This window comes from Nannobrachium achirus (assembly GCF_963921795.1).
Source record: "Nannobrachium achirus genome assembly, chromosome: 5".
NCBI lineage: Eukaryota > Metazoa > Chordata > Actinopteri > Myctophiformes > Myctophidae > Nannobrachium > Nannobrachium achirus.
In genome coordinates this window covers 40517369-40538255 of record NC_137814.1, presented here as the reverse complement: position 1 = coordinate 40538255, position 20887 = coordinate 40517369, and the positions used below count along the sequence as shown (strand labels likewise).

Below are 20887 nucleotides of genomic sequence, written 5' to 3'. Positions count from 1 at the left end.
TATTATTATTATTATTTTAAGAAAATCATAAAATAGACGATCTACAAGCTCAAAGTGCGGTACAAAGTGTTTTGAGCTCATCTTTATCTGTTCTTCTGCAAGAAATGACAAATTGTGTGTTTTTCTTACATTTTCTCAAAATCCTATTTTGACATCTCACCAGAAACTGCTGAGCCAATTATCCCAAAACAGTCAGCTCCCTCTAGTCTGAAGACTCCAATGATCATACCGGTAGTTGTTAAAGAAATATTTGATACGTCAATCTGTTTCAATTATACAAGCCAAAATATTAGTATCATTGCAGCAAATGTAGTCATGTGAAACATAACAAGGTCATAAGCTACTGTGCATAATGTTTTCTGAAAGTAGATTTGTAGCTCAACAGAGTGTCACTAGTGATTATTTGAAAATAAATCAAGAGGTTTTGCTTCTTGTCAAGCATCCAAATCTGCCTCGGAATCTGCCTGGACCCTACTCATTGCTGCATTTGGCTATATTGTTATAAATGTTTGTATCTCCATTTACAAAGTGAAAAATGAAATACACATATCAACCACCAATCATTACATGTGTTTTATTTTAGGCCTGATATAACAATGACACCGGCCACCGGCGTGGTGGTCCGGGCAGCCTGGGCTGCAGTACCAGCCTGACTGACAGCGTGTCGTGGTTCGAGTCCCGATCCCGACGACCTTTGCTACGTGTAACTCCCCATCTCTTTCCCCATTTCCTGTTAGTCTACTGTGCTATCAATAAAGGCATAAAAGCCCAAAAACAAATCTTAACCAAAAATAGATAACACTGACAACGTTGCAAGTTCCAATGACAACATTGTTATTAAAGACCTACTCACGTGGAGAGAATCTGGACGTGTGCAATGTGTTTAACAGCAAAGGCTTATACGTATTAATTTACTCAATAAGGTGAATAGGTATTAAAAACTGCCAGGGCATTTGTTCACCACATGGAGTTTGGCTGACAGGTTTCTGTCTTTTGTGTCAGGAGTTGGCATGCTCCCTGGCCTGAGCTCCCAACCCGTCCTTTCTCTTCGGTGTCATCTTTCGTTTCCTTTTCACCCCCAGGTCTTTCTGTACCTGTCAATTTCTTTCTCCAGCGTGACTCCTTAATCCACCTGAGTGCATGGAGGACAGTTTTGACATAAGAAGAAAAGATAGACTCCTGAGGAGAGGACCAGTATCTTTAGAGCCTGGGGGATAACCGGATTATGACCACCATTTTGTGCTGCTGGCAGTTTTTCTTATTACCCAGTTTTTTACTCCTTCATCTTTCTACCCCGCCTTTTCACAAAACAAAGTCACACCAAACAACGACTAGGCCTAATCCACAAACACTTTATAGAACACTTTTGAAATAATATCTTTATTTTCATAACTTAAACACTGGTGGGCTTTGCGCAGGATTAAAAGAAACTTGACAGAATCCGGCAACTGATATCTAGCAGTTACAAGAGTAAACATACATTTAATCACATAATTTGTTCATACTTCACCTATATGTAAGGCACCATGTTCATTTCGACCCTTCAGTGTCTTTCTTGTCAGCAGTGAAAACTCGCAGAGATATTTCGTCAAAGTAATCAGCGTCTCTGTGTGGTGGGGCCTCCTGGGTCTGGGGGCTAAGCCTACAGCGGCATAGATAACAGCACAGCTATAGGGAGAGAGAGAGATCAACCGACAGGCCCCCGCTGTCAATCACCTTATCCTCCCAACTCGTCTACCTCCAAAGGATCCCAGCTTGATGCCCAAAAGATGCTATGTGGAAGAAATGCCTTATCATATCTGCCACTGATGTGGTGCACACTACCTGATCTCTTATGCTATATTCTATTGGCCTTTACAGAGGCCTGCTGATCCATTTATTGAGAGAATTCAACACAATGAATGTGTCCTCCTCCTGGTATCCTCACATTTAAACCAACTCCATTACTACCACTAAAAGCACCAGTTTTGATTAACCACTATTGGCTTAAATTGTCACTTTAGAAATGTGCAGATACCCTCTATACACTTAAACTTTATGTTGGTTTGTTTACTGTTGAGAGAGAAAACAATGTTGCACATTAAACATTATTTGGGGTCCCGACCCACAGGTTGAGAACCACTGCTTTAGCAGGAGCTGTTTTTGTAAGCCTTGCGGTTGCACAGAGGCTTCCATTTAACACGCCTGCACCTTCAAAGAAAGAATTCTTCCTCACCCTGACAAAATGGTCTTGCTATGTTATTCCATAGTGATCTACTCTCAATCCCTCAAATAATCGTATTCATTAATAGGTGTGTCTTTTAGACACGTAGGCCAATGCAATGCACACATCTTCATTCTAGGAACATTCGTTTCTTTGTGGCAATGCCATTCAGACATCTCTATCAATGTCATTTCAATAACAGGGAAGATAGCTAAAGTATACAAAAGTATTTGATCTGATAAGAAATAGTAATTACGAGCAGCGCAACAATCAATGCTGTCACCCAGGACCAGTGAATTATATGTGTATGATTAGTATTGATTACGAAAGCTATGAAGTGATGGAGGGGAGACGGGCAAGAAATTCGTCCTTCTGTTTAACCTAACCTGTCGACTTTGAGGCCATTATTGGTAAAGTAAAACCTTTGCATTATTATTATGCAGTGAGACTAAAGAGTGACTTGATCACTATGATGCTGTCAGCATAAACAGAATACACTTTTACAAGATTTATGGTATTTATTTATGGTGTTCGTGATTCATTTAATATTTTAAGGGTGTTTGCATGCTGCAAATGAATCACTTTGGCAACTTCTGTGGAAAAATTGCTTGAGCATAATTGAGTGTTTTTATATGCCAGTCACTCATATTTTGATCTTTATAGATAGGGCTTGTTAGATTACTCTTGACCAGTTATTGTTATTAAGAGAGAATCTATAATACAAGAATGAGTAACTACTAGATATAGGCTACATGCTCAGAAAGCAAAGTGAGGGCAGCAGCATGCAACATAGGTTGTGAGCTGCAAATAGAATCCCCAACAGCACAATATCAAGCTATATGTAGTGTAGCTCTGCTCAGTCCATAGTCATCTACTTGAAACACTAAAGTTTAGACTGACTTATTAGTAGAACCTCACAGTTCTATTCTAATAAGAGTCATAAGACAGATGTGTTAATAGATTCACAATTCACAAGTGCATAGTCATTTCAGCACCAAGGACAGCGACATCACAAAGTGGTTGTCAGCAGAATTTTTAATATAATAGGCTAACATTAAAGAGCTTATTTGTGTTCTGTGTCTGAATATCATACTTGTTTCCATTTGCCACATATAGAGATTTGCAGAAACGAATGTTGGTGAGCAGAAAAAAAAGAGAAGGGCATCCCTCAAAATTGTTGCACAGCTACTTTTGTTAACGGATTACAGTAGTCTCTCTTGCTCCCATTGGCTTGGCGGGACGTGACAGCTCTGTGGTGATGTCTGGACATACCCAGCACCATCCATAACAAGCAGTCCAACCATAGATCTTTAATATCAACTTGGTTGTATCTGACTCCATTCATGCGCCTTCACTTTACACATTCTTATTTTTCTTTTCCAAATGCTTCCAATTTGCCTCTGAAAATAGAGGGTTTTAAAGTTTTGATAAAATTCATATTGAATCTTTTTCTTTACTTTGACATTCTTGAGATAGCCCTATACCATCACCGTCCACCCGTGCTTTTATGCGTTTTGGCGGGACATGCATTTTTTGGAGAGCTGAATGCTGTTATAAAAGCTACTAGTTGATTTGATTCGTGTTCTGTCCGTTTTCGAGATGGCAAAACCTTTAGATCACATCAAGAGACCCATGAACGCTTTCATGGTGTGGTCCAGAGGCCAAAGGCGGAAGATGGCCCAAGAAAACCCCAAGATGCACAACTCTGAAATCAGCAAGAGACTCGGCGCAGAGTGGAAGTTGCTCTCTGATCCCGAGAAGCGTCCGTACATTGACGAGGCCAAGAGACTGCGCGCACAGCACATGAAAGAGCACCCCGACTATAAGTACCGACCCCGGCGCAAACCCAAGAGTTTGTTACGAAGGGACCGCTTCGTGTTTCCCTTGCCTTTCCTCGGGGAAGCAGCAGCGGAGCACTTGAAGGGCTTTCCCACGGACTCTTTCCTGGCCCCTGGGGACAAATCCAGAGCTCTGCTCTCACCGACTCCGTCGTCCTATTCCTTCCTGGACCCGGCGGGACACTTCAGCACCGGAGCTGTTCAGCGGATCTCGGAAATCTCGCACTCTCTTCCTGCAACCGGCGCGTTGCCCTACGCGCACTCTCTTGGATATCATCATCAGACTGGAGCGTTTGGGGGTTTGGGTCATCAGCACACGCACACGCACCCGCCGTCGTCCACCAGTCCATACGTGGTGCCGTGTAGCTGCAGCGCCTGGTCTGCAACTGGGCTGCAGCCTCAGGTAGCTTACATCCTCTTCCCAGGTGGGATGAGCAAGGCTGGAATAGACTCGTACACTTCACCGAATTCAAGTGTGTGACCAGCCCGAAGAACACATAGGCTATTACGTTTGGCAGATGTATTTAGTAGAAAAAAGTAATAACTTGAAAACTTGAAAAGGGGGGTGTGGGGGTTGTATTACACTTGCGAGAGACAGTTTGAGTGTATGGTCAAAGTAAAATATGAAATGTCATGTAGGCCTCTTTTCTGTAATATATTATAGGCTATACTGCTAATTAAAAACACTATGTTTTGTTTCTATATGGATTGTTATTCTCTCACTCTTTCACCTTTGAATACAACATCTATTAGCCTGCATCTACAGTAAGCTACTAGGAATCAGAGTCAATAATATATTCAAATATTTATATCAATAGATGCTGATCAGTTGATGTTAATCGGCAGACCAATGCCAAATATATTGTATCTCTGTCCCTTTATAACAGCCCAACCTATGCTATCCTGTTAGTGGTACTCAGCTTGTAAATGGGAATCAACTTTTTACATCTTTACACTTGAAACAGAAAAGAAAAAAAGAAAAAAAAAATATATATATATATATATATATATATATATATATATATATATATATATAGGTCTATATATATATATATATATATATATATATATATATATATATATATATATATATATATAAAGTAGGCCTATCACTTAAAATTGTATTCAGAATTTTCACAAACAATGAAGAGATTTGACAAAAGTCATGTCATGTTTTGTCACATTCCAAATCCAAAATGAAACTCATAGAGTCACATATAGCAAATTGGGAACTATACTTTTGTCAAATGAAGGGCTCTCTTCTTAAGTCTCTGTCTTAAAATGAATAAGGTACAACATTTCTGAACTATTTAAGCAGTTCCTCCAATTTTCATTAAAAAATAAGTTATTGTGTATTTACAGGGTTGGCATGAGGTTGGCTGGGCTATGCATGTGTACAGTATATCAGTGCTCCAATATGCCTATAGTTTTTAAGCAAGAAACATCTTACTACTGCAATATTTCTAGATTTAAACTGTTTTCCATTTCATATTGAAATGTTAAAACATTTGAGGAACCTTTAATCCCAACTTCCCCATCAGCTTTATTTAGATTCCTATTTACAAGAAGATTACTGCAAAATAAAGGTAATTATAAGTCTACAGAAAGGAACATAGTTGCCATTATTATTTATATTTATTTCTTTAAGTCTCACATTTCATGCTTCGTACCTGTGTCTTTATGCATTTTGTTTGTGTGTTAATAAATACACCTGTTTGTGACTGGGAGCCAGGGAAAGAGAGAGAAACTAGTGATAAGAGAAGAATAGCAACTTCTCTCCATACCAACTGTTGACAGAATGATAAGGTTTGAATCATGTAGATTAAATAATGCAACCAACTGTCGCTGTGATAGTAAGCGGGAATGAGTTGTGCGCTGACTCATGCAACCATGTCACAGTTTCGGTGTGCTATACAGACTGTAATGTCTGGATAGTTTGTATGACTATTTATGAAGTAACTAATGAGTGCTCATTTAACTTGGAATATACAAATGTTACATTTGTATACTCAGAGTTACAAATGGATAAATTAACATGGAGGGTTAGGGTTTTATAGTTTCTGAAGCATTGGTGAAGATTACATGCTAAAAAAACGTGAAGAACTCTTTTCACCTGTGTTAAGTTCAGATATTAGCCTATATAGGACTTGCTCTGAGAGTCTGGCTCTTTAACCGAGATGACCGCTGTCCTAGTGATGTGCCTAGCTAGTATTCTGTCTGCACATCCATATAGTTTGATCTGATTATATATTGTACCTTACACTACTGTATCTTTGTCTATTGACAACATATCGCTCATCATGTCTCTGTGTAGCTGCTGTCCAAATGTACTTAGCTTGTTGTTAATGTACTGTATAGGACACACAGTCAAGTCACCAGTGTTCATTTAATTCTGAGAGTGGAAAAAATGTCCATTCTCAAAGTTAAATGAACACTGACTATTCTACTGAGCACGTATTCTCTGCGTGTCACCTGCAACTCTTAGTTTAGCCCTGTGGAGTCAGTGATTCAGTACCCTTTTTATTTACTCTGGTTTTCGGCGGTATAGTTTTGAAGAAAAGTCCCAGGTGTGCCAGTCACCACTGTGTCCACACCTTTTAATGCGACCTACCCAGTAGTGTGCATGTGAGCAGGTTGTGTGTATGTTACACTAGGTGGCCCAGCCCATGATGCCATATTGTCCACGGGGTGAAACCGCAGTCCCCACCCAGTAACGCCATTGATGCTCCATACGACACTTCACCCCAGTTCCTGTCTTTGCTCACACTCTTCCGCCTCTTTGGTGCTTAGCTTCATCCCGTTCACTTAGAGAGACACAACTTTGGTCCCTTGGTTATTTTAAAACAAGCACACTCCACTTGCAAAGGCGCACATCAACACACACACACACACACACACACACACACTTTCAAACACCCTGACAAGGAGTTGAAGATGGCACCTTCAGTTCTCCAGACGGCTGGATTCGTCTTGGGTGTGATTGGTTCAGCTGCCCTCATTGCAGCCACCGCCATGAACAGATGGAGCGTAGCGGACCGGCAGGGGGACGTGATAGCCTCCGTGTACACATTCAGGGGACTCTGGCAGGACTGTGAGACGACCTCCGCTGGGTTGACGGAGTGCCGGCCATACTACGGCCTCATGGGCTACTCAGGTATAGTGAAGAGGACCATATCTGAAACAATACATTCTTACTGTTTCTAGAAAGTGAAAGTTCTACCAAGTCATATACTCATTGATTATTTGTAAATATAAACACATTCTAATTTAATTCATTTGTACAAATATGACATATTTTGTTGTGCTTATAATTCTGACCCTGAAACCTGGCAAACAGACAAATGTCTTTGGCAGTTTTTTTGCTTCTCTTTTTCTAAACAGTTGTTCATGTTTGTAAATGTAGACTAAACTCACCATGATTCATTAGGTATAACTTATAACTACAACATTGGACATATATGCTGGAGTACAACCTGCTTTACTTCTGCTGAAATTTGTTTCAGGGTCCATGCATGGTCTTGAGTGCATGGCCTGTGTTAGCCACACTGAGTCATCATCTCCCTCCCTTTTTTGGCATGTTCTCCTGTCACTTTATACTAGTCTTGTAAAATATAACTTCCATGCCAAGAACAAAATACTGGAAGGGAAGTGAAGTTTCTAGAGGTTCTTATAGAAATGTTTCACGCCCTGATGGCACTATCAACTAAACTCGTAATCTGAAACAGAAAAAACTGAGTTTGGTGAATTTAACTGCAGAATTTTTCTTCCGGGGTCGAACAAAGGGAAGAACAGAGAGCAGAGGAATGCTAAATTATGTTATTGTAACATTCACTGAGGGATGCATACATATTGCTCAATAAGCCTTTAACCAATTAAGCCTGGCATCCCATTTTGGGCATGCCATTATAGGTTATAATTTGCAAAGAATTTTGCTTTTCACAAATGTCCCCCAAACATTCTAATCATTTTAAATTATAATTATTTTAATAAGAATGTTCAAAAATAGCACAATTATCAGATTAATAAATTCACATTGTGATGCATGCATGCAACTTCTATTTTGACTATTCGTTGTACAACAAAATATATTGTCAATTTACATAGTAGTGCGGGCACCGATTGCTGAGTGGTTCCCCTGTTTTCATCTATGCCTTACCACTTATCCCTAAAAATGTGAAAAACATTTAAAATAGTTTAACTAGCCGATTTACATCGACATGTTGTGAGCCTGAAGATCGTCTATTTGAAGTATTTTAAAATGTTTTTCAAAATAGTAAAAAAAAAGGCAAATAAGTTTAAGGATAAGGTAAGACAAAAAATAGGGCCCATACAGACAAAAATAGGGCCCATATGCTCTGATAAGAGTCTATGGGCCCTATTATGATCCAGGTCTTATGCCTTATGCCTTAACTTCTTTGCCTTTTTTTACTATTTTGTTTTTGTTTTTTAAATATTTCAAATAGCTGATCTGCAAGTTCACAACGTGCAGATGTAGATCAGCATTTGAAGTATTTAAAAATGTTTTTCAAAATAGTGAAAAAAAGGTAAAGAAGTTAAGGCATAAGGCATAAGACCTGGTTCATAATAGGGCCCTATGGGTTCGATTCCCAAGCCTGGCGGGCCTTTGCTGCATGTCACTCCCAGACTCTTCACTGTGTGTTGGGGTGTTTCTCGTATTGTGGGGTGAGTCCATTAGGGTTGATTCAGAGTAAGGGTAACATTCAGACAGCATTTATGAGAATTACAAATTACACAAAACTTACAAGACGATGGTCAACTTGAAAATGAAAGTGTAATAAAATGTTCCCTCCGCAATTTTGCTTTTTATTTCATTTTATTCCTCTATCCTCAGGTGAACTCCTGACCACTTCTCTTGCCTGTTCCTATCAGTATTTACACTAGCACTGGTGCATTATGGTCACCATTATGGACAGCCAGGCCTAGGCTCAGTCAACATAGTTATCAGAAACAAAACAAAGAACAGGCAAAGGGCAGGTTCAAAAAGTGAACCACTATTTCAGCTCTTTGTGTCAAATACATTTGATGAACATCTTATAGCTCAAAGAATTAATATGTACAACAGAGACACTTTGTGTTATGTTTCACATGCAAGTAGCACTGAAATAGAACATATTACTCATTATGTCACTTTGACAACACTTCTCCAGTACTCCCTAACAGGATTCTTGAAAAATGTCCATGAACCAAATTTAAAACATTTATAACATGATACAGAATAGACAAATAATTCTTATCAAGTGAGCAGCCACCACAAATTAACATGCAACACCTTTTGGCTAAAACACAATATTTGGAAGTGCTGCCCCAACGCAGTGTCTCAATATGATTTGTCTGTGGTGCAGGTTCCTTCCAGGCAGTGCGGGCCCTCATGATAGTGGGTGCGGTGCTGAGTATCCTTGGAGCGGTCATATCAGTTTTCTCGTTGAAGTGCCTCACAATGAACAGCATGGGAGACACCGCCAAGGCCAAGATGAGCTTGACCGCTGGCATCATGTTCATCATTGGAGGTAAGAGGAGGAATAAGGCCATGATTTCCAAAGAAATCTAGTGTCTCCACTCCCATTAGTAAGTTTCCTTGTCAGGTCATTGGAACAGAGTGGGAAAAACTGGAAAAACCCAACATGAATTTCACTTTTAGTACAAACAGAAGTATTTAAAAGTTGCACTTTTAGATCAGTTGATCAGGTGATTTAATGTTTAGATACAGTGTAAACTTCATGTTTGCTTGATGCTTCATATTTCTTTGCATGAGCCAGCAGTTATTCGGCTAGATGAGAGAAAACAGCCTCTCACTCACTTCCTCCATATCTCTCTCTCTCACCCTTCGTTCCTTCCCTCAGGTATTTGCGGCATTGCAGCAGCTTCTCTCTATGCCAATCAGATTGTGGCCAGTTACAGGATGGCAACCATCAATCAAAACAACTATGGTGGGGGTTACGGTGGGGGTTACGGAGGGGGGTTTGGCGGACAGGGGATGGGCATGGGTGCGGTGCCCAGGTAGGACATATTTCTTTATGCTTGTATTGTTTTGCATTGTGTTGCATGCATACATTGTGTTGTACCCATCCATCCAATCCATCCATACTGTGAGGTGGACTAGACAAACTCAATGAATCTGCTTCCTCAACTCTTAAGAACAGAAACTGGTAAAACGTTAACCTACAGTATATTCGTTGACGGGGGTACACTCCTTTTAAACTTTCACAACAAATCTCTTTGCCTGTTTTCACAGAACGTTTGCCTACTATGACATGCCCAGAATTGTGACGTTAGGATTCATGTGGTTAACAGAAACTGGAAATTAAGCATTTGACTTGCATTTAAGTGAAGTGCTTATTCACTCTCTCTCTCTGTGTACCAAGGTACACGTTTGGCCCAGCACTATTCGTCGCTTGGATAGGAGGTGGGATCCTGCTGGTGGGGGGCATTCTGAAATCTCTAGCCTTCAAGGGCATGGTGCAAGATGACAAGACACAGTCAGTCCCTTTCAGATTTACATTGCAAACCAGTGGTTCTCAAACCTTTTCAGGTCAAGGACCCCCAAATTAATTTGGCCACGGACCCACACCTGAAAATATTTTGTGCCAAAGACTCCCACACAGATTTGTGTTAAAAAGAAAATCAAGGTTTTTGGAAAATAGCAGATCTACAAGCTCACAAGGCATTGCGGCGCATTGTGAGATTGTAGATCAGGTGATGCTATATTAAACAAATTCTGCTGGGGACCCTGTGGAACCCCCTCAAGGACCCCTGGGGGTCCCTCGACCCCACGAGAGTGAGAACCACTGCTGTAAATCATCCATCCTGCATCTGCCCCTCATGAATACCACATGGGCAAGAACTTGTTTTTCAGTTGATAAATTGATATAAGAAATAATATTTATAAAAATGAGCTTCTTGATTAGGTTATTTGATTAATTGAAAAGGTTATCGATACAATAATCACCAACTAATGTAATTATGTACTGAACAATATAAATATGTTAAAGTACTAAAAGGTGTTTTTGGAGAAAGAAGTATCTTCATGCAGCGAACTGCTTCTTGTCCTTACAGGTACCCAGGGGTAGCCTACAAGTCCCAAGCCAAAAGCAGGCCCGACTATGATGTCCACCATTCTGAGGACACAAGAACCAGACCAGACCAGAAATATGTTTAACTTCTGTCACAGTTGGGAGTTGGGTCAGGATTGTTGTTTGCCCAGAAAAATGCTTTTACCTTTTTGTATGTATAGGCTAGAGCTAAAAGCTGTTTATTCCTAGAGACAATCTAGAGCCATACGTGAGGTGGGAAATAATATACAGTATGATATCGATATCTTGAAATGAGGCTACATATGGGACATTTGGTTATCATAATTTTGTGACATTGCTTAAATGTCCCTGGTCTTAAATGCTGCATAGAGGTAAACTTTGTACGAACATAGACATATTAGTTCAAGTAGAGTGAAATGAACTCCATAATGTTGAGTTACTAATGAAAATTCCTCATATGGTCACATTATCAATATTGAAGTATGTTCAAATGCCAATATTTCCCAGCTCTAATTCATGCATGATTCTTTTGCCTACAATACAACTTAATCCTTCACCTCTCTTGGATCTTGACCACTGTGTCCCTCTCATGCATCATGTGTACCACAATCTGCCATGCCAAAATAGACCTATAAGCTCACAACACATTGCACTGTGTTGAGCTTGTAGATCTATTTTCAGCATAGGACACCGTCGTATGACTTAAGTATACATGAAGCATATGTTCACTGCTGCCACAAATAAGGCTAGAACAGTGATTCTCAAACGTTTTAATTTCAAGGAACCCCATAACTCAGTTAGAGACCTATAAGGGTCCATCTAGAACCCCCGCATGGAACCCTGAGATACAGTAAATGTTCTACCGTGTAATTTTTGTTTACTTGTCATGCATGTTATTTTTGTTTAATCATTCTAATTTTACTATGTTCTACAATAAAACCGATATCACATGTGGAATTATTGTAGAAAATGATCATGGATTAGTTTACCTGTCAACTGAAATGAATATTTCCTTATCAGCTCATGCTTCTGTGCAACAGAGCCAACTTGCAATACCCTTTAAGGCCGGTAGATGGCAGGGACAAGACAATTTTGAGTTCTGCAAGTAAATCCCAATTCTATATAAAAAGCACCTATAGTGGATCTGCCAGTAAGAGGATAACCCTATTAGCTATGCAAGTGACCCTTGCCATATATACGCCATGTTTCTATATTCGTACCAGGGAATACCTCCACGGAATAAAGGACACGTTATAATGTGAGAACAGCCATGACATACCTTTATTGTTGCATATTTAATCCTAGCCCCCAAAAAAAGAAAAAAAGTACACCCAGTTTGTGTCCAAACCAAACATCCAGAAAGACACAAAGGTACATCAGAACTCTCATGCCAATATTGGTTTACTGAGAGCTCTTCACTAAAGTGTGCCTCAGCAAGACGCTCGGATTTGAAGAGCAACTAGAAGACATCGATGAGCATTATAAAAATTATATAATAAGATAAAGAAGTCAAAGGGGGAAAGTAATTTTACAGACATAAGAATCTAATAATCAGTCTAAACAGTCTCACCCGAATGAAACCCAACTACAAAAAGATTGATTCAGTCGTATTTTCCAGTACAAAACCAGTCATATAGCGCACTCATTCAACAACCAATGGTGGTGTTTGGGCCATGTACAAATCAGTAACAAACTATATAAAAATAAATGAAAGGGGCAGTTCACCCAAAAGTAAACTTGTGTTTTGGGTGAACTAACAAAAATAAAAAATTAGACATTTATATCCGATCCAGCTTCTCACTCAAGAACTCCTCCACGCTGTCTGTGTTCCATTTGAGGATGCTGAGTTCCTCAGCGATGTTCCCGTTATCGTCCAGAAGCTTTAGTACAGGGTCTGATCCTCTTACATACTGGACACAAAGACAAAAGAGAGGAGGAACAGAAAGGAAATGTAGAGAAATAGATCATGAGATGAGTTATTAAATATTTCGCAATGAAAATCACAAAAGTCCTCTCTCCCCAGTCAGTGTGCTATCTATGGTTACCTTAATTTGAAGACCCTTGAACATCTTGGGCTTGTCACTCCTGACAAAAGCTGCAGAGAAAGAATAACGGAGACATATGCAGATGCATTATCGTGAGCTATAATGAATTGGTCAGTCAAGGTTTCCATTTCAGTACGGAAGCCTGTAATGTAGTGACAAACCTCTTTGACGAAAATAGACGATCTACAAGCTCACAACACCTCGCAGCGCGAGGCGTTGTGAGCTTGTAGATCTGCTATCTTTGGCTAAAGTTCTCAGAATATGGACAATAGGGTTCAAGTGGTTAATATAAAAAGGTTTCTACCACACAAAGATTTGGAGGCCCCCCTGTAGTAACTCTGAAGACCCCCTAGGGGTCCCGGATCCCCTGTTGAAGACCCTTGACGTAGGGAATTGTAACCTGACACTCATGTTTCCAACAGAAATGTGTGGTCTACTACAGTGGTTCTAAAACATTTTCATGTCAAGGAGTAAGGACCTCCACATGTATTTGGTGACAGACCCCGAACTGGGAAAAAATAAATAAACAGACCCCAAAAAGAAAGATTTGTGTTTAAAGATTTTCATTTTTTTTAAACTTGAATTTAGAAATACACATAACCCACACATAACCCTTTTTGTTCTACACATCGTAAAAACAAATGCAGGACGCCAAATTACCTTGGACTTGAGGGAACCTCCCCAATTTTCATCCACAAACCTCTAGGATGGCCCCAGGGTAGAGCTGCAGAGAGGACAATAGAGTAAGACAAGACATCAAATCTGTTACCATGGCAATCATGCTTCTTGCTTATGTATTATGATGTATTAACAAAAGAAGTTCCTACATTTTTACATACCAAAGACCCCCCCCCCCCCCCCCCCCCATTGTGCAGAAAAGCGAAGTAGCCAATTTATATTATACATCACAAGTCACAATTCATCACAATCTACAAGATCACAATGTGTCACATTACGAGCTTGCAGATCAGCCATAGTGGCCCTGACACTTTGAAAACCTGTGTACTAACAGAAGACTTATGGCACCTGATGCTCAAATGACATGTACAAAAAAAAAAAAAAAACTCCGGGCATTTCAACAACAGTCTACTGGGGGAAGCAATTGGTCTTGAAATCGGCTTGTCCCATTGTTTCAAATACTGTACACTATCCCTTGACCAAGGATATTAGAAACAAGCTGAGCCATCAGACTCCCTTTGGAAGTATAGAGCCAATCATCTTCCTTCCTCCCACCTCTGCTATTAATTTCTTTTCTCTTCTTCACACACTGATGCCCGCACAGTGTTGGGGCCATGGTCCCCCTTGGTGGTGGGAAGGCTGGTCTGGGGAGTAATTCGATTCTGGCAGCCTGACTCATAAACGTGTCTGGGCGGGTCCTAAGGGCCATTAAACTGGAGGTTTGTGCATATGGAGCAGAGAGGGGGGAGGGGGTGCTGATGGATGGGAGTTTGTGCAGGCTCACTTGTAATCAAACCTCCACTACCAATATACAATAAGTTAGAGGAAATTGGAGTGCCATGGCAGTATTTCACGTCCATGCTCGACTCGCCGTTACTGTGGGTGGAGTGTGGCGAAAGTGGACCGCTTGGCTAGCTCACACAGCAAATTAAATTACACATGCAAAGCTAACCTTGCTTCCTTCCTGTCCCCGCCACAGAAATTAAATTTTCTCCAGTTTCATTTCACCACATATGACAAGACGAGTCACAGCTTTTACCGATTATGAGCAGCTGAAGCACAGTGCAGAGATGGTACTGCTTGGACTTTCTAGTAAGCATGGTGAGCAAAGAAATAGCTTTAGCTCTCTGACAACTCAAGCTTTTCATGCACACAAAAGTCGTCACTGTACACTGTTCAGAGTTAATTAAGATAGTAATATGTGGCGTCTTAACTATAAGTAATAATTTAAAGTATTGCAGAGCCAATGCGCCGTAGTCACAGCTGTTTGTCATCCATAATGAATGCATCTCAATAAAGAATATACTGTTGGTTGGCATTACACTGCATAGCTACCATTAGAAAAGAATCCATAACCATGGGCCAAAAAAAGAAAAGGTAAAAAAAGTAAAGTGAATCACTGTAAAAAAGTGAATCATTTGTTCCCAAAGGAAGATTACATTTTCTTCAGATTCACTCAAGCGTATCAACTCAACTGCACTTCATAACCCTGTGAATGTCTCTGTACACCTCTAAACAAGGTTACCCTGTCAAGTTCAGCATTTCCAGAATGCTTGAGATAAGTATGTTATGGCTTAAAAGCCCTCAAGAGGAAGTGAGCGTGTTATAGTCACAGTGCACTCATTAATGTCCCCGGAGAGTCTGGTTAGGATTTCTCCAGCCCTACAGAGACACAGCCCCCGCAAAAAAGCTCAGTGGTACAAGAAATGACTAACCTAAAGCATCATTTATAAATCAGTGTATACACTCAGATACTCAGTGATTTTCCATGAGCAATACTGCCGTGCGACAGAGTACATTAGGCTAAGTCTAAGTAAATGTCCTCCGTGCTCACTCATTGAATCTCAATAATCGACTAGGCTACGCTTTAAGTAGTTTCTCAGAGGTTTAATGACACTGCAATGATGTAAATTGTGCTGCCTGATAAAAAAAAAACTGCTTAAGACAGATAATTGCGGCTGTCGACTGAGAGGAATGTGCTTAGTTCTGCTGCACTATAATAAAGCCGGAGACAAGTCATTGCTATTGCCAATGACATTTTCAGTGGACCGGTGGCACAAGTGCAGAGGCACTCTCTCCTCCTTTTCAATGAAAACCAAGGTCTGTCGAAGACAGAAAGAGTTATAATCAAGAAATGAAATGAGGTGTGCTCTACTTGGTGAGGTGGTGTTGCTAGGATACCACACACTCTAGGGGCTCAGCTTAATCAAGAGAAAATGATTTTGTTTTTTCCACTTCGACCATAAGCAACATTTGTTTGTGACTCACAGCACAGCATGGAACTGTGTTGAATTTGCTTTAATGACTGGTGCTTTAGCATAAAATAACAAAACTGGTAACAGATGTCTTGTTACTGTAAAATGTCAATGTTTTGACTTCTTGCGGATGTCGATTTGGAGTGACAAAAGTCTCATCGCTGACAGTAGGCATTGCTAGGTAGGCTGTCAATCACTTAGTAAAGGAGTGAGAGAGCTAGGCATTTCAGTGTGCAAATGCTCTAAAAGTCAGCGTAACTGTAGCCAAGAAACTGGCATGTGACATGTGCTTTGTTTTCCGTGTGCACTGTACACTGCCCCACTCAAACGACCTTCATTGACCTTCTTAACCACCCTGATCAAAAGGCGCTGCTAGAAGATTTTGTGAGTTTACCTGGCTGCCATTTTTCATCCAACTCTATTCTTGTTACCATTGTTTGATGATTATCACGGTTTGTTTCTAATGCCTAAATTCCAGACTGGGAGCCTGTTCCACTATGTTGAATGTCTCCATCTGGACATGTATTTGCCAGCCAAAGTGACAGAATTTGGGCTTGTTAATGGTTAATGTTATGTCATATCTGAAGAGTTCAGTTACTAACTTCCAAGATTATTTTTATTGAAACTATGTTCCGGCTTAAGTCTTCTTCCAACTACTCTCATATTTTGTATCTTCATTTGTTCCATCAAGTAAGCCAGCATTAGCCTTATTACATTTAGAACATTGTTATCCAAGCTAGAAAGATCAGTTCACACCCCTTAAAGGACACCTCCAGACTAAACAACATCTAGGCTCATTTTCCTACTTATATTTATCCCAAATGTCTGTCCATGGGGTCTATTAGGCAGAAATGTCTCTGTCTTCCAGTTACCCCAGCAGCCCTCACAGCATAGAGTGGAGCCCATAATCCTATGGTTCTTACACTATTTGTTGCGGTCAAAAGTTTGATTCGGTTACTAGTTGTCATTACAAACACATCCATGCCTTGGTTGTCCCACATGAGCCGCCACACTCTGCTAAACAGATATTATGCTGTTATGCGTTTTGGCAAGTCCCGGAAAAGACGTGCTATGATTGGCCAGTACAGTCACTTTGATTTTAGTGCAGAGTTGTCCTTTAACAAGTGAGATTGCAATTTTTACCTTTTTTATCTCTTACAGAATTTTCTAAAAAATAATACATATAATATAAGAGACAAACTGAATGTTTAATACCAACCAATCTTGAGAAAAAGTGTTAAGTGTTTGGTAATTTCGGAGAGATGAGTGATAATGATGGAGCTGATTGAGTAGTGCTTATAAATGAATAAAGGCCAGTGCTGTGACAGTCTTGTAGTAGCATGCATCTCACAGCTTGAATACAGTGAAGGATATGGAATTTAGCATTTGTGAGAAAAAAACTAAAACCAATGGAATACAGAATGCAATTGTTTAAAGCAGGAGTCTTCAACAGGGGGTTTGGTGTAGAGGGGGAAAAGAGCAGACTAAGTACAGCGTGAAAGGTCAAGTTTATTAAGTATTGACGGTTCAAGTGGTTAAATATCTGAAAAGTGAAAACACAAATTGACATGAATCCAAAAAACACTGACGATGGTGCTGTCAAACAATGAAACCATATGGAATCTTCATCTCTCTCTCAACTAAGGGGTCCTTGGCCTGAAAACATTGAAGACCCCTGCTTTAGAGTGGTAGCTTTGCTAGCCTGGAAAACAGACAATTCTGACATTGCAAAAACGAAAAGAAAAAGCCCTCGTCTGGCCATGCCAGGCTAGTTGTATGCACATAATAATAACAAAATAAATGTCCAGAATGGTTTTTCAAGGAAAATTTGGTTTGGTTCATTTCTTTTTGCACCAACTAACAACCAGCCTGTACCCTGGAGGACAGCCATTCTGTGAGCTTGGCTAATCTTCCTACCTTGCGTGCTTCCATCTGGGCCTCCTGCTGGCAGCACTGCCGGCAGACGGGCTGGAGCTGGCCGAGGCTGAACTCACCCAGCAGGTCACATGAGCTGCAGAGCAGGTTGCTGGAGAAGCCCAGCTCCCTGCACGCCTCCGAGGACAGCTCAGCGCCATACGCCGACAGCTGAAGAGAGGAGGGATAATATAAGACATGTATGGAAGATAGGGGTGGGCGATATGGAAAAATACAATATCACAATATTTTCCCAAGCTGTATCACGATACACGATTTTATCACGATTCCTTTTCACTTTGGTTTTTATGGTTATTTTTCAAGTTACTTGACAAAAACTAGACTCTCTGGGTTCCTTTTGGGAGGTCTAAATTGAACTTTACAAGTATGTAACTCTGACAGTATACAAATGAAACCAAATGGACCATTACGGGTCCATTTGGTTCCATTTGTATACCGTCAGAGTTAAGTGGAGACCTTGACATTTTAAAGTTTGAGAACTACTGACTTAGACCAAAATGCAGGTTTAAATTGAATTCTGCAATGAATCTCTGTATTAACGATTAAAAAGGATGTATCACGATACATACGATACCTCTGAAAAGGCATATCGTGGAGACATTGTATCGTCTCAAGTCTCTCCATCGCCCACCCCTACATGTATGGAAGATGCAAATTATATGCAGCACTGTCCCAGTAGTGTTTATCAAGGAAAGATGCCCGCTGTCGCTATAGGCTCTAGTTTGAGGCGGGAACTGGAAACCTAAATCTTCCCAGCGGCATAGCTCAGGGGTAGAGAAACCGTTATTAGAGCACGAAGGTTTCCCGAAGGGTTCCCAGTTCGAATCCGGGCTGAGTTAATGTCGAAGAGTCCTTGGGCAAGACTCTGAACCCCTAATTGCTCCCGGTGAGTAGGTTGGTGCCTTGCATGGTTTCCTCCGCCACCGGTGTATGAATGTGTGCGTGAATGGGTGAATGTAATGCACAATCTCCGTAAAGCGCTTTGGATAAAAGCGCTATATAAATGCACCATTTACCATTTTACCATTTACCCGGCAGTATCCCTCTGTAACCTGTGGCAGTTTTTCTAATATTATGTCACTGAGCGGTACAAGAAATAACTTGCCCTTTAGTTTTGAAGTTCACTGTGTTGTCAAAAGAAAACCAAACTATAAAACTCTTAACTCCAATAGTTTATTTATTACCGTCCATATCTGTCAGTCAGTATATTAATGAATTACATAAATGAACGGATGGAACTTCTTATAAAATGAATATCTGGGTTTATTCCAGAAAAGTGATCTTACAAGTGTTGGAAATGCTCAGAGCGATGTTCCAAGATATATTCTTAAGTTTAAAAGGTGATACAAAGGTTTTTTTTTTTAATACAAAGATTGTTGGTTCACGACTTATCATTACATCAGCTGCTGTCTGTGCCCCATCTTGCTTCGTTTCCTTGGCAACTAGGTTCACGGTTACCTCATTACTGTAATCAATTCCGAGGTTAACCTACTATCTTAATATTGTTGACTAGAAGCCATGAAACAAAACAAAGTTGCAGGCATGGCCCGAGGGACTGAGGAAGTTGAACCAAACTGACACAGCACATACAAATGGGAAAAAAAGGTACAAAAACAGATCTATCAAACTCTAAAGCCAGTTTTTATGTTTACAGCTTTGAGGATAGGTGTGATGTTATAAATGTTTTACAAGATTCCGTTTTGCATTGTATGGTAGGAGCCGGAGGAAATGGCAGCATCCTTTAAGAGAATTATTTGAAGAGCAATGGAAATGTATTTTTCCCAGTTGGCTGGCTTTTATTTATTTATTGTGGTTTACTGCAGTGCAGCGAATTGACACACACATCTTCACACGAAAAGTCTGTCTCCTCAGTCCTGCCAGGCAAATAATGTCACCACCTGCCACTTTGATATCAGCCAGTGTCCACATGTAAGAAAACATGTTGACATGCAAGGCGCCAATTTATATAATATTGTGTTTATGGCACGCGGTTCTAAGATGTAAACTTAAACTACTATAAGATTTTTGTATTTCTCACTTTAATAGTTCCGTTGGGAGCTGTGATTTAATCACTTCGTTATTCAATCTGGTGGTCTTATATGATAATGACATACGAGCCAAGTATATTTGTTTGACATTTTCTTATCATATAAGGCAATATGATATGATTTTAACTGAACTTTTAATACACCGCGTATAAATAAGAATAGACCGAGTTAAGCCACGTCATTCCAGTTCACAGGGAAGCAGGATGCGGCTTGACTGTGAAGATCACTTTACACACTCCAAAAACCAGCACACAGGCAGCCGATTCAATCTAATCCAATAACTGATTATATAATATATTTATTTGGAAAGAATAAAACCACCATGTTTGCTGGTCATTAACGTCTATAAACGTACCGTTTGTATGAGCGACAGAAGCCACAGCAGATACACCTCTCCCGACATTTTGGAGAGAGTGCTTTGTTGGGGGAGGAAGTTCAGGACCCGTTTATTAGACTGGAGAGCCGCTGTGACGCGCCTGACACGCAAGCACGGGCGGCTTTGGCTTTTAATAAATCCCACTGTCTTTAGTGCACAACATTCATATTTTACAGTGGTGATACAGCTTGCTTGTTTACATTTTGTGAAGCCAAATGGGGGGTTTGTGGAACGTTGCGTCGTTTTTGTGCTCCGGCTGTGTAAAGGGCACCGTTGTTTTTCCCCTTCTTCGACAGGCTATTAAATGTTAGGAATGACTCGACACAGCGCCACCTCCCGTCAGCCTTCATTACAGTCAGTCAATAAACGGTCCAATCCCGTCTGAACAGACAGCAGCCGCGGACCAATGAACAGGCTCGTCTGTTTGGTGGACTGGTGAGCCAACCAATGGCCTGGA

At 40.4% G+C, this 20887-nt stretch overlaps 3 protein-coding genes across 3 annotated transcripts; 2 read left to right on the top strand and 1 right to left on the bottom strand.

Moving 5' to 3' along the window:
• Window positions 1-3802: 3802 nt before the first annotated feature.
• On the top strand, window positions 3803-4522 carry LOC308286026 (transcription factor Sox-14; the record flags this gene model as incomplete). Its single annotated transcript, XM_080726990.1, has 1 exon — window positions 3803-4522. The coding sequence occupies one exon, from the start codon at window positions 3803-3805 to the stop codon at window positions 4520-4522; it is 720 nt and encodes a 239-aa protein (XP_080583116.1).
• A 2453-nt stretch (window positions 4523-6975) lies between these two features.
• On the top strand, window positions 6976-11218 carry cldn18 (claudin 18; the record flags this gene model as incomplete). The annotated part of the gene is made up of 5 exons (XM_080725793.1): window positions 6976-7195; window positions 9405-9569; window positions 9903-10059; window positions 10425-10538; window positions 11116-11218. 5 exons carry the CDS (start codon window positions 6976-6978, stop codon window positions 11216-11218), a joined length of 759 nt encoding a protein of 252 aa, XP_080581919.1.
• Window positions 11219-12356: 1138 nt separating this feature from the next.
• selenof (selenoprotein F) lies at window positions 12357-20482 on the bottom strand. The gene is made up of 5 exons (XM_080725263.1): window positions 20410-20482; window positions 17989-18156; window positions 13799-13862; window positions 13139-13188; window positions 12357-13003 (listed from the first exon to the last, which is right to left on the bottom strand). The coding sequence occupies exons 1-5, from the start codon at window positions 20455-20457 to the stop codon at window positions 12872-12874; spliced, it is 462 nt and encodes a 153-aa protein (XP_080581389.1). The 5' UTR covers window positions 20458-20482; the 3' UTR covers window positions 12357-12871.
• Between the last annotated feature and the right edge of the window lie 405 nt (window positions 20483-20887).